This window comes from Neolamprologus multifasciatus, chromosome 17 (assembly GCF_963576455.1).
Source record: "Neolamprologus multifasciatus chromosome 17, fNeoMul1.2, whole genome shotgun sequence".
Taxonomy (NCBI): Eukaryota; Metazoa; Chordata; class Actinopteri; order Cichliformes; family Cichlidae; genus Neolamprologus; species Neolamprologus multifasciatus.
In genome coordinates this window covers 17,118,169-17,131,911 of record NC_140455.1, presented here as the reverse complement: position 1 = coordinate 17,131,911, position 13,743 = coordinate 17,118,169, and the positions used below count along the sequence as shown (strand labels likewise).

The 13,743-nt window shown below is 39.5% G+C and overlaps 1 protein-coding gene and 1 long non-coding RNA gene across 2 annotated transcripts in view; one reads left to right on the top strand and one right to left on the bottom strand.

Annotated features, from left to right (window-relative positions):
* Positions 1 to 13,743, top strand: part of LOC146499214 (uncharacterized) — a 170,900-nt gene that overhangs the window by 153,736 nt on the left and 3,421 nt on the right. The gene's annotated exons all lie outside the window — the stretch shown is intronic.
* Positions 262 to 6,243, bottom strand: c4h11orf98 (chromosome 4 C11orf98 homolog). The gene is made up of 4 exons (XM_085138215.1): positions 6,155 to 6,243; positions 3,026 to 3,150; positions 2,852 to 2,949; positions 262 to 915 (listed from the first exon to the last, which is right to left on the bottom strand). The coding sequence occupies exons 1-4, from the start codon at positions 6,188 to 6,190 to the stop codon at positions 800 to 802; spliced, it is 375 nt and encodes a 124-aa protein (XP_084994341.1). The 5' UTR covers positions 6,191 to 6,243; the 3' UTR covers positions 262 to 799.

The window sequence follows — 13,743 nt, the reverse complement described above, 5'->3', positions numbered from 1 at the left end:
AAGTCAAATATTTATGAACCAAAAACTAAGGAAGGTTAAAGAAAATCTGAATTATTACATAATCTAAATAATGAATAGAAACTTCTGATGATGTATACAATTTTATTGAACTACGTGGAACAGAAGGTTAAAGGTCAAAGGTCATGACCCATTTAATTAAACAAGCTTACAAGATGAATGCTGTAACAACCACGAGTCCAAATGTTGCCCTCAAACTCTGCAGGTGCTGCGACGCTAACAGAGATATAAAACAAAAACCCAATCATATATGGAAACCCATTTCTGCCAAACAACAAAATGAAACAGTGTAAAATGCCTTTGGTTAGTCAAAAATTACAAAAATATCTTCAGACAGTAAATTTCAAACATTTTTTTTCATATTTTTGCCAGTGAAGTTACATTTTTAATTCTCACAAAACTTTTACACCATAGAAAGACATTTGGTCTTTTCACTAACATACTAATGTAACTTAGAATAACCTCAAGTTTTTTGTTTAAATTATTGATTAAAGCTGTTTTGGTTAAGAATCCGCAAAAGATTAAATAAAAATAAAACAGCGTGAGCCTCAAACGAATTCAGATTTATTTACAACTAAAATAAAAGCAGCTCAAATAATATTTGAGGGGAAACATCTTTTTTTTCTGCATTTTTGGCAGAAAGGGGCTTCCATGTCAACTGTTGTAGTTTTTGTCTTCTGCAGAAACAAACTACAGGACCGACGTCCTGACTGTCCATTAGTCTCAAAGTTGAGGCGCCGGCATGGACGTCTGAGCAGGGACTCATAGTGCAGACATATCTTCATTCAACATCCACCATCTCTACATCGTCCTGGCATCCGGACGCCTTCTTGTTCTTCTTCTTGGTCTGAGCTGATGCGGTGTCGTGCTTCTTCTGTGGTGCTGCTGTTGATTCCACTACAGAGAGACGAATGATGAGCAATTTTATTTTTGTGTCATAAAAAAGTATCAATAAAACACCAGACGCTGAAAAACAACACAAAATGCAGCTGATGATCAGTCAACTTTGATGCAGAACTCGTGGAATCTAACTGGCTGATGGACAAACACATCATTTCCTGTGTCCACTATGTGGTGTTAAAAAATTAAAAAAAAAAACCTTCACCCTCTAATCATCTGTGCCAGTATGTAATGTGTAGAACACACAGTGATAATCAGTGTTGGGGAGTAACATAATACATGTACCGGCATTATGCACTTAAAATACAAAATATGAGTAACTGTATTCCATTACAGTTACCATTTAAAAAGGTGGTATTCAGAATACAGTTACTTTGTTGAAATAAATGGATTACACAGCAGTACAGTCCTATTTCACCTGTTAGGCTATGGTCTCTCTATTTTTGGTAATTCCATGCCGGTGGAGACCCAAACAAAAGACGCATTAAGAGGCTCTAATGCCTGGGTCTCACGGCCCATGTCACCTCTACTTGCCGCCAGCATAATGACGTGAAGAAATATTTTTGTAATTATTATTCAAAACATTATTTAATATGCAGGTGATAGCCAGAGTGTTAAAGGCATAGCCCTAAAGAATGTAGCCTCATGGGCAGTGTAGTGCTGCAGGGAGAATGGACTGCCATACTCGTTATGTGTCTGTGAGCGCAAGGGAGGGAAAAAAAAGGAGAATCGAAAAGTACGAGTTGTCACCAAGCAGAAACGGGAGCTGGAAGCATGTAAATAAAATAATAACCACAGCAGCCAAAAACAGTGCCTGACGAGCCCAGTTGTAAGTGTGCTATTAAGACTCGACTGTACACTGTGTTTGTGTTTTCCTCCGAAACAATAAGTTCTGTTGGAGCAGCCTTTCAACACCTCTCTTTGTCTCTCGCAAGCAAAGTTGACCCAGACAACAAAGTAAAGCTAGTTTTTGGCTACGAGCCCGACACAGAACCCAACGTATTAGCCAGATGTCCCTTTACGACACGTTCAAGGAAGGCTCTTTCAGAGCCGCGAATATGTTTTACATACCCGCGGAATAGTTTTCTATACGAGGTCGCTGCAAAAAGTGCAGCCTTACCTAATGTCCACCCTACTGTTACCCATTTTATATTAGGATTTAAAAATGTAGTTGGTATTGGTATGGCGAGTAACCTTCAGTAATAGTAATAAACACAGCAATAGTACATTAATGTAGTTATAAAAAGCATGATAATATATTAAATAATCCAAAGTATTCAGAATACGTTACTCTCATTGAGTAACGTAACGGAGTACGTTACAAAATACATTTTGGGGCATGTATTCTGTAATCTGTAGTGGAATACATTTTAAAAGTAACCTTTCCAACACTGGTGATAATGTCATATCAATCAGCTAAAACTGATGTCTTGCTGCCATTAGGTGGCGCTATGACTAGCGTTCAATGTTGCCACGTGGATGTCTTTAAGCCTTTGAGGCAGAGTGGACAATATGCATTTGAGTTTCAATGAAAAGTCACAACTTTCATAAGAGTCTGCAGTTTTCCAAGAAGATTTAAATTACGAAGACTGGAAATAATAAAAACAATGCATCCCAAATGCTTTACCTCTTGTTAAGGTTATCTTATGACTGCATGAGAGCTTTGTTCTTGGGATGTTACATTTTTCCAATTTTTCCATAAACACCCAGAGCGTATGTACATTTTCATCCATGCCCAAATTCAAAATAAGATTAATTAATGTAAAGTAATAAACGGAGCAATCCCAACTGGTCCTTCATATGTTCAGGTCTAAAGCTTAGTGGACCACACAGGTCTGGAAACCAGAGCCGCACACTAACACCGACTGAAGTACCTGAGAGATGCTGAAAACACTTAAGGAGAGAGTCAGTCAGAGGGTTTGGCACTCTTTACCTTCCATAGAGGCCTTCTCCTTCTGCTGGTGTTGCAGCTGTTTAATCAGCTTCCTCTTCTTCTTCCCTGATAGCGTGATGTTGGCTCTCGGACTCGTCCTGATGGGACAGAAAATGTCACAACACGCTGCGGCCATGAGAAGGTGGAGGAAGGAGGGGGTCAGCTGACACTCACCTTCTCTTCTTCAGGTGATGGATGGTGATGAGACCTTCATCCACCACAGCTCCCACGATCTGATGCCGCTTCCTCTTCTCGCGGCTCAGAACTCGCCGGCGCTTGAAAAGCTTCTTCCCCAACTCCTGCAAGAGAACCACGACACGTTCAAGGAAGGCAGAAACACTCGAGTGTTTAGAGCTCCTCATCAGATATGAAGGAACAAACAACAACAGCTGAAACATATCCAGGCTTTCTTTGAATTAGCTGACTCAAACAACTTAAACTCAGAGACAATGCAGATCTGAAACAAACGGTTAGAATCTAAATCAGGGGTAGATGAGAACTGGGCGAAAAATGCTCTGTGGGATATTTTGTTCTGAAAGTTGGAGTTGACATTCTGAGGACATGTGATATCAACATTAAAATAGTAATAAGTGTTTCTTTTCACTGAGCTCCACACTTTATCACACAAGAAAAGCTACAGAGAGACGACCCAACAGGTTGTGTTTATGAAACATCTGCAGCAGAGAGTGATGTACATAACCCAATGTAATCAAGACACAGCCACAGTTTGTTATTGATGTATGTAATGTAATCACACTTGAAGCAGGTGGTAAATAAATCAGTGTGTGTCTTGCAGCCGATTTAAACTGAAACCACAAAGTTAGGTTTAAAGTGTTAGCAGCTACACTGGAAACCAACAGAGTTTTAAAAAGTTTCCATTTTCCTGTAAACAGGGGCCGCTGATCTTGATCACTGGACATGGTTGCCAATGTAGAGTGAGTCTTCCACAAGTGATTTGTGGTTATATCACATTTAATATGGCAGACAACTCTCAAGTAACATGCATATGAAGCTGTAAACAGATGATCAGTTCTTTTTCTTCAGTGAGAGAACTGCAAACTGCAGATGAAGTATTCAAACTACGAACACAGTAACAACAGCACATATAGTTTTTTTGTTTTTTTTCCTGGCATTCATCCATCCATTGTCTTTCATTTATCTAATTCCAGGTCGTGGGGTTGGAAGGGGGGCTAGAGCCAATCACAGCTGCCATAGGGTGAGAGGTGAGGTACACCTGGAATAGTCGCCAGATTGTGGCAGGGCTCACTTTTCTGGCAGTTTAGCTTAAATAATCTTAACATGTTGTTGTTGTTGTTGTTTTTTTTTTTTACTGCACTTTTTACTGTTTTCACAGACTGATTGTAACACCAGCATCAGTTTATAAAGAGATAAAAGTACCATTGACCAGAACTGAGTTTAGCTCCACAACAGACACGGATTCCCACGTGACCCGCTTGGAAAACGTAACTGTCCATTGATGGCTTAAAAGGATTTCTCCACCAGGCTGTGGAAGAGAGTAGTGATGTGACGTTCTGTATCGAGACTTCAAAGCTTGTGTCGAGTAATTGAGAGGGCGTTTCCGCAATGCGCATATCGAGGCTTGCTTCATTTATGGGAGGAGCTGAAAATGATGACATCCGAAGCCTCGCTGCCCGGCTGTACCACGTGACTGGTTCATGGAGTGGTTCAAACTTTGCCGCGAGCTATGACAGCGATACAAACCCCTCAGACTTCATTCAAAATGTAGGTCTTTGATGGAGAGTTGCGGTTAGTGAGAGTTTGGAGACAGTTTGGAGGTTTATGAGAGTGAGGAGAGAAAGTCAGGAGAGAATGGAGCCAGCTAAGAAGAGGAGGATGTCCTCCCCTGTGTGGGAACATTTTGATTTTATTCCTCCCAAAAAGGTATGTAAATTTCTACAGAAGATGTATTTTCATAATACTGATGGTGCAATACAATTTATGTTAAGCTGTCGTTACTTTTGTACAAGGTGAAGTGTTTGCCATGTGCCAGGGAGCTGGGATATAACAACAACACCTCATCCATGCTTAGGCACTACAGAGCTTTGCATGAGAATAAGGGGAACACCGATTGTGGAGCAAGACCAGGTGAGCCATCAAATGCCATGAAAATATAGCATGCAGTAATGTTACTAAATGATATAACAATATTATACAACTGTAATAAGTTATGTGTGTGATATTTATATTTGTGCTTTGTCTTTATTGTCTTTCCTCAGGAGAACAATCTCAAATAGATGAAGACCTGGTTAGCATGGTGATTGAGGACTCCCAGCCATTTGGCATTGTGGAGGACAAAGGATTTAAAAGATTTGTTAAATCATTAAATCCTAGCTATGTTCTCCCCACTAAAAAGGTCATAAAAGGAGTGAAAATTTAGTTTTTACAGAATAAAATGTGAACAGGCATGAGTGTGTAGCTGTCCATACCTCAACGTTACAAAAGCACAACCACTGCCCACACCCCAACCACACCTCACCTCACAGTAAATGATAATTTCCATTTTAAGCATTTCCAAATGACCATTTTCCATACTGCCAGTATAAATATACACAGTATACTGCCATCACTACAATATAGATGTTTTACACACTCCTTTTGTTGTTGACATTTACAGGCTGTGTGCAAAAGGCCACACTCTTCAAATTCATGCCAACTAATATTTTTACGTCCAGTAGATGTCCCACTAGAGCAAATGAAGCTTCAAGACGCTTTGCGCTGGGGTGAACCAATTGGATGAAAAGCTTCAGTGCTTCATGAAGCTTCATCTGCCCATCACTAGAAGAGAGACCTGAACATACTAACAATTACTTCAAAGTTTAAAACTCGCAGCTGTGCATCTGCCATGTTAGAAATTAACAGCCACAAAAGTAATAATTTAAGCCATTAGAGCACCTTTGCTGCTTCTGGTTACTGTATAATCTATTCTTCTTAGAGCTGTAGCTGTTGTTTGTCTCGTGACGTTTCGATCGATACAGTTTACTTGCTGTCCACAGGGTGTCCCAGTTTCCTGAAGTTACAGTGCGCTCCACTAACAAAGGGACTGCACCAACACATTTAAAACAATTCCTCAAAATGTTTTAAGGCTATATTCGACTTCCCGTAACTGACAATACTGGAGAGGAAACTGTCTCAAAGGACTGATTCATTACTATAACTGTAGGGGGGTGTGAACAAAACTTTAACATCTGACCTGACGAACACTCCTCTGTCTGACTCGTTATTGTTTCCTGAATGTGCCCTCGGCTCCAACCGACTAACAGAAGGAAAAACAGGATTTCTTACAGTTTTCGGTTTGTTTATTCCTCCCGGAGGTGCCATGCTGACCAGCTCACATGGAACACAGACTTCTTCTTCTGCGCTCTAAATCCTGGCTGTCCTCAGGCCACACGGCTCCTCACTGCCCCCAGCAGTCGTGACGAAACATTACAATGAAGCCCGGAGTTCAACGGTAAAACACCGTCACGTAAAAACAAGAAATTACAACTTTTATCTCAGACATAGTTTACACACAACGATAAAAAAATATGAACGTTATTCTTCTTGTTAGTATTAATAGCATTACTGTGCATAACTTTCAGAATTATTCTTAAACTACATTTTTTATAGCATTTAAAATATATTCACAATTTTTAATTGGACAGGTCAAGTGCAGATTATTTATTTATTTAGTGCTAATCAATTTTACTAAGCAACAACGAAGTAAACAAAGGACTACAAAAAGTTTGACAAAACAGTTACAGACAAATGAATAAATGAATGAAACAAATAAAAAGAGTTTATTTTTTTTTCTTAAATAAAAGTTTCACACAGCCAGTTTTTAACATTTAGTAGCTCAACGCTCACCTCTGGTGGCTACATTGGCATAATACAACCCCACACATACACATGGATCATAATTAAAAATATATAAACTTCTTATATGTTGCCATTAAAATGTAGATCAATAACCACAAACATTCACATATTTTAGAGCAATTTTGTTGACTTTTACAAAAAAGTTTTTAATTTTTAAAAAAAACAAAACTTTTTTAATTGTTAATTAAAAAAACATTCATTTAAAATTTAAGAATTCATAAGAAAAATCTTTACTAAAGGCTGTTCTTATGACTAGTTTTCATTAGTTTTAAGTAAAAAATTGTGTTGGCTCAGTTCTCCATTATTCCACTGTGTGGCACTCAAATTCAAAACAACACAGTGATGAGCACAGACTTTACACCAGTTCAAATTGAGGCATACATAACTGCAAGTGTCTTAGTGTCACATACAGAAATAATCTGCAGAGTTGTTGTGGTTCAGAATATGCAAATGACAAAGAAGCAGCTGTGAGATGCTCACCTCAGCAGGTGATCCACCTGCATGTTTGATTTAACAGATTTTTATGCTGTGATTTTTGTGACTATGCTTTTATGATGTTGTCCTCACAAAAAGGGATTTGTGTCTCCCCTCGGAAAACAGTTGTGTAAATGAAAATGCATGAATCCCTACACTCTGAAGCTGCTAGAAGAGGTGAAGAAATGAAAAGATGAACTCAAATGCAAGTAAACGAGGTTTGCGGTTGGTATGGCGGTTGCCTTTGATGATGCAAAACATTTCGTCAACATTGTTGTGTTTGCTGGGCAGAAAACTTACAAAATTACAGTACAGCACTTCAGAGTCACACTGCTAGCGATCAAAGATTTATGTAAATTTGACAAGCTGAACACATTCTGTACTGTACAGGAGACACGGCACGAGATGGATTGACAATGGTCTACAGCCAATCAGGACGCAGAACACAATGCGCTGTAATAAAAAAAAAAAAGCATGAAAAATTGCACACCAAAAAAAAATCCGGTAAACAGCGAAGGTGAACCGCATTATAGCGAGGGACCACTGTGTGTGTGTGTACTGCGTTTGTTATGTGAAGGCTTTGTGCATGCAGGAAAAGGACCCAAAGTGCAGACAGTCGGAGACAAAAGGTGAACTTAAATACAGCTTTAATGCTGAACTCCAAAAAGTAACAAAACTGAGATTCCAAGGTAAACCTATGCAGACAGAATACACAGCTAGATAAGGCTAGATCACGACACCAACAAACTGAAACACAGGGCTTAAATACATAGAGGGAGCAATCAGGGAATGGGCAACAGGAGGGAAACACAGCTGGGGCAAATCAGGCCTAACAAGACAAAGGATCCACAACCAGACGCATTTACATGAGATACGGACTTTCAAAGTAAAACAGGAAACATGACACAGACTGAACTTACAGACAGACTCACAGGCAGGCACTACAACAGGGAACAGAGACGTGGGACCAGGGCAGAAACAGACACTGGCTGGACACGGGGATATAGCAGAAAGGGGAGACAGCAACTAAGGATTACACAGAGACATAAACCATAAGACAGAACTCTAACAAAGAACCAAGGACTAGAAATGATAAATAATATAATAAACTCAAAACCCTGGGTCAACGAACCAGGCATCCTAACAGCGTTATAGCGAGGGACCACTGTATATGTGTGTGTGTGCGTGTGTGTGTGTGTGTGTGTGTGTGTGTGTGTGTGTGTGTGTGTGTGTGTGTGTGTGTGTGTGTGTGTGTGTGTGTGTGTGTGTGTGTAGAGACACGGTGGTTAGCACTGTTGCCGCACAGCAAGAAGGTCCTTAGTTCAGTTCCACCATCAGGCCGGTGTCTTTCTGTGTGAAGTATGCATGGGTACTCCGGCTTCCTCCCACCGTCCAAAGACATGCAGTTTGTGGGGATATATAAATATATATATATACACACGCGCACAAATATTTGTTTTGATGAGGAATAAATATTTTTTGTCTATTTAATCCACTGTTTGATCATTAATACTGATCTTTCTGAATAGACACAAAGACTCACATATACATGAATGCACAGAAAACACAATAGAGACACAATAGAAATAGAGGTATTTGCTCATTGGTTAGGACATAGTAAAGTGAGCTACATGTTTAAAACCTGAACACATCTGATAGGATCATCATTGTTTTTATCTCTTTCCCCCCACGATTCAGACCGGTTGACTGCAGTTTGTCAGAGATCAGTTTTGCTGCTCTGGTGTCTGCTCTGAAGTCCAATCCTTACCATCTGAAGCTTCTAGACTTGAGTGAAAACAGTCTGCAGAATTCAGGAATTAAACAGATGTGTGTTTTTTTTTTTTTGGAGAGTCCACACTGTAGACTGGAGACTCTTAAGTTAGTTTACTTCCTTGATTTCACAATTTTAACTCATACAATTTATGAATATACACAACATCCATCAATAAATCTTTACATTTTCTTATGATAATAATTGAATGTTTTTATTTGTTGTAACAGAATACATTTGAAAATGTAAGCCAAAAATATTCCTTTGGTTTCTGGAAATTTCATTGTAGCTTTACAATAATGTTGTACATGTACAATGTTTATATGTGATAATTGATAGAAACATGTTGTCTGAAGTAGTGTTAAAATCATTTATAATGTATTGATTCTAAAGTGCAAGACTCGATTTGGGATCAGCAGCATGGTAGTATGTGCTTGTGTTTCAAGTGTGTAGAAAACTGAGATGATGGTGGTCCACAGTAACAGAAGGATAAAATTGACTTTTTCCTTTTTTAAGGAAAGCTCAGTGACTGGGACGTTGTAATGTTTTGCTCCAGATTTAAATCTATTGTAGGTGACTTGGAGCAAACAAAGGTTAAAACAGCATTCACACTTACAGACATATATGATTTAAAAATAGGCCAGGCCGAAGGCCAGGAATTCATTTAGCTTCTAATTGCACTTGAGCTTGCCTAGTATTAATAATGGATTGGATTTATATAGCGCTTTTCAAGGCACCCAAAGCGCTTTACAATACCACTATTCATTCACTAGGCACGCTACAGTTGTAGCCACAGCTGCCCTGGGGCAGACTGACAGAAGCGAGGCTGCCATATCGCGCCATCAGCCCCTCTGGCCAACACCAGTAGGCGGTAGGGTAAAGTGTCTTGCCCAAGGACACAACGACCAGGACAGAGAGCCCAGGGATCGAACGGGCGACCTTCCGGTTACAGATGCGCTTCCCAACTCCCTGAGCCACGGTCGCCCCATGACAGAACAAGAGTCAAAAAAGTGTAAGTCCCCAGGGACTGTTCGGAGAATGAGTTTAATTACTATGTATGGAAGAATGTCCTAGAAAGAGAAACGTCTCTGTCTATTTTAGCTATTTTTAAGTGATTATTTACTGTTACTGATGGATATTATGTTAATTTGTGATGCAGAAGGGGTTGAACTCTGACATGAAGAAAACCATTCTGAAATGAGCTGTTTGGCGAAGATCTTGGTTTGTTCCTTTCCTCAATATTCAGAATTGGGACACTGTAAACCTGCAGCCTTATCAGTGGACATTTTCTTCAGAATAGGTGTGAAAAGAAAATGGCTGACTCTCACCAATCAGATCAGTCAGAGGCTTGATATGATTGTGTATTTGAGTTGATGTGAAAATGGCTAATATTGTTGCGTTCATATCTAAACGAAATAAAGTTGACTTCTAGCTGACAGCATTACAAGTTGTACAAAGACACTGTTCCTCATTTATCAACCTGTGAGCATTGAATTTCATCTCATGATGTCCTCTCATTTCAACAATAAACAGTAGTTTCACCTTTGTAATAGCTCTGAAATAAGACTAACTGAGTGTTGCAAATCACTGGCTGTTATTTTAAGGAATAAGTATTACATATGGGAAATGGCCTGTATTTGTATAGCGCTTTGTGCCTAAGGACCCCAAAGCTCTTTACACATCCAGTCATCCACCCATTCACACACACATTCACACACTGGTGATGGCAAGCTACATTGTAGCCACAGCCACCCTGGGGTGCACTGACAGAGGCGAGGCATGACATTTAATAACTATTTAGTTGCCATACATATTGCTCTGTGAGTAAGTTCAGCCACAGAGAAGAAGTGTGCAAAATATTTTTTGCGACTTTAGATATTTTATAGACATATTCACATTTTATTCTTCTACGTCTCACATTTTTACCACATTTACCTTCATAGATTCAGGTCAGCAGTTTATTTCCATTGTACACTGTTCTTTATGCTGAATGTACTCCACCATGGATTGACAGCTGATGCAGAAGGTTGCTGGAAACACTCAGTTAAAAACACCTTCTAGCTTCCTTTTTCTTTCTGCAGGTGGAGATCATCTCTGTTCTGGGAATGATTATCTTTCTCACAGTGGGAGTAGAAAGTGTGATGTGTGTGCTGAGAGGATAAGTTGTGTCCTGATGATACAGAGAGATTAAATCAGCAGCAGCTTGTGGGTAGTGGTGCTCTGACTGGGCCATGTGATGTAAGGTGAACTCTGAGAACAGCTCCACTATCAGACACAATGTAGAGTACACCATCACCCCTGCCTGTCCCTCTAGATCAAAACTGCTCTGTCCTTCTATGGAGAATCTCAGTACACACACACACGCACGCACGCACGCACACACACACACACACACACACACATATACCGTGGACCCTCGCTATAACGCTGTTAGGATGCCTGGGTTGTTGACCCAGGGTTTTGAGTTTATTATATTATTTATCATTTCTAGTCCTTGGTTTCTTTGTTAGAGTTCTGTCTTATGGTTTATGTCTCTGTGTAATCCTTAGTTGCTGTCTCCCCTGTCTGCTATATCCCCGTGTCCAATCAGTGTCTGTTTCTGCCCTGGTCCCACGTCTCTGTTCCCTGTTGTAGTGCCTGCCTGTGAGTCTGTCTGTAAGTTCAGTCTGTGTTATGTTTCCTGTTTTACTTTGAAAGTCCGTGTCTCATGTAAATGCGTCTGGTTCCTTTGTCTTGTTAGGCCTGATTTGCCCCAGCTGTGTTTCCCTCCTGTTGCCCATTCCCTGATTGCTCCCTCTATGTATTTAAGCCCTGTGTTTCAGTTTGTCAGTGTCGCGATCTAGCCTTATCTAGCTGTGTAGTCTGTCTGCATAAGTTTACCTTGGAATCTCAGTTTTGTTACTTTTTGGAGTTCAGCATTAAAGCTGTATTTAAGTTCACCTTTTGTCTCTGACTGTCTGCACTTTGGGTCCTTTTCGTGCCTGCACAAAGCCTTCACATAACAAACGTGGTTCACCTTTCGCGGCCTCGCTGTTTACCAGATTTTTTTTGTGCAATCTTGCATGCTTTTTTTTTTTTATTACAGCGCATTGTGTTGTGTGTCCTGATTGGCTGTAGACTAGTGATGGCCAAATGAAGCACTGAAGCTTGTATTGAAAAACTGTTCATTACTCGAAGCTTTTCAACACAGTCCTCTCTGGCGTCATCTTGTGGCCAAAAATATGAAGAGCAGCTTGAATCCACAAAATGAAACCGACTGCTTCATTATGATTGCTCACTCTACAGAGTGGAATTCTGTCTGTCGTGTTTTTAAGCAACGTGTTTTTTTTGGGGTGACAAAAATGTTTATTTCTTTAATAAATGATTTTGACCAGTAAACTTTCCTTGTTTAAACATGCACAATTGTGTGGTCTTTCTTTGCTTGTGACTTCTTGATGTTGGTAAATATAATAATTGAAAAATACCACGTTACATATAATATACATATAATAATGTACAACACATTATGGAGTATGCTTCTGCTGTGAGGTTCCGCCTCCATGTACTTATGCAGTTAATCGCTAGACGGGTATTTTTTTATAAATAATATTACATTAAGGAAACTTTCCTATACATATTTTTGACCTGGGGGTAGAATTGATTGTGAACTGGAAAGGGAAAATGCTTATGAACTTGCAAATTAAAAACATGATGCATTTAAGGTAACCCTTTTTCATTTTTATTTAAGAAGAAAATTTGTTCCACTGTGCGATGGCCGAACCTGTTCCTTTTCGTGGAGATAATTTCTCCTGCCTTAAGGAAAATCCCTTCACATGGCACAGAAGAGGCTGGAGTGCACAGAAACTGGTAGAGATGCAGTTATACAGTCTACCTGGGCCCCACAAACTATCAGCTAAAGAGAATAAATAAATTAAATTGCTGCACATTTTGCAGACTAACAGTTTAAGATTATTTAAAACATAAAATATATCTTTTTATAACATTAAATGTAAAGAGTCAAATAGAAGTCTTTCTAAAGTTATTTAATAATAATAATAATAATAAACTTTATTTATAAAGCACACTTAAAAACCAAGGGTATGCCAAGGTGCTTAACAAGTAAGATAGAGAATAGGAGGAGGATAATAGAAATAGGACCAAAGCAAGTGCTAAGTATGCAAGCAGGTAGCTGTCACTGATACATAGGAAAGCAACAGGTACAGAGCAAACAAGAATTTAAATGAGCATAAAAGTGCATAATATAAAATCATAAAAGAAATATTAACTAGAGGGAAAGGCAAGATTGAATAAGTGGGTTTTTAGTCGTGATTTGAACAGTGCAATGGAATCAGATGCGCGGAGGTCAAGAGGAAGGGTATTCCACAATTCCGGGGCAGCCAGAGCAAATGCACGGTCACCCCCGGACTTCAGCCGAGTTCTGGGTTGGGTCAGAAGTAGTTGAGTGGCAGATCTGAGTGTTCTAGCAGGAGTATGTGGCTTGAGAAGTTCACTAAGATAACTTGGCGCTAATTTATTAATAGTTTTGAATGTAAGGAGTAATATTTTAAATTGAATACGGTATTTTATGGGCAGCCAATGCAAGCTAGCTAGAACAGGAATAATATGGCAAAATTTCCTGGTACCAGTCAAGAGGCGGGCTGCTGCATTTTGGACTGTTTGCAGTCTAAGAAGAAGAGAAGAGGGAAGACCGCAGTACAAAGAGTTACAATAATCCAACCTGGAGGTCACAAAAGTGTGAATAAGCTTCTCCAGGTCCTCATGTGGAACATAA

What these genes read in the sequence shown, in the direction of transcription:
- c4h11orf98 (XM_085138215.1), bottom strand. Translation starts at nt 6,190, where the DNA reads ATGGCACCTCCGGGAGGAATAAACAAACCGAAAACT. An exon ending in GAATAAACAAACCGAAAACT is followed by an intron (nt 3,151 to 6,154) that starts GTAAGAAATCCT and finishes GTTCTCTTGCAG; the next exon opens with GAGTTGGGGAAGAAGCTTTT. An exon ending in GGAGAAGGCCTCTATGGAAG is followed by an intron (nt 916 to 2,851) that starts GTAAAGAGTGCC and finishes GTCTCTCTGTAG; the next exon opens with TGGAATCAACAGCAGCACCA.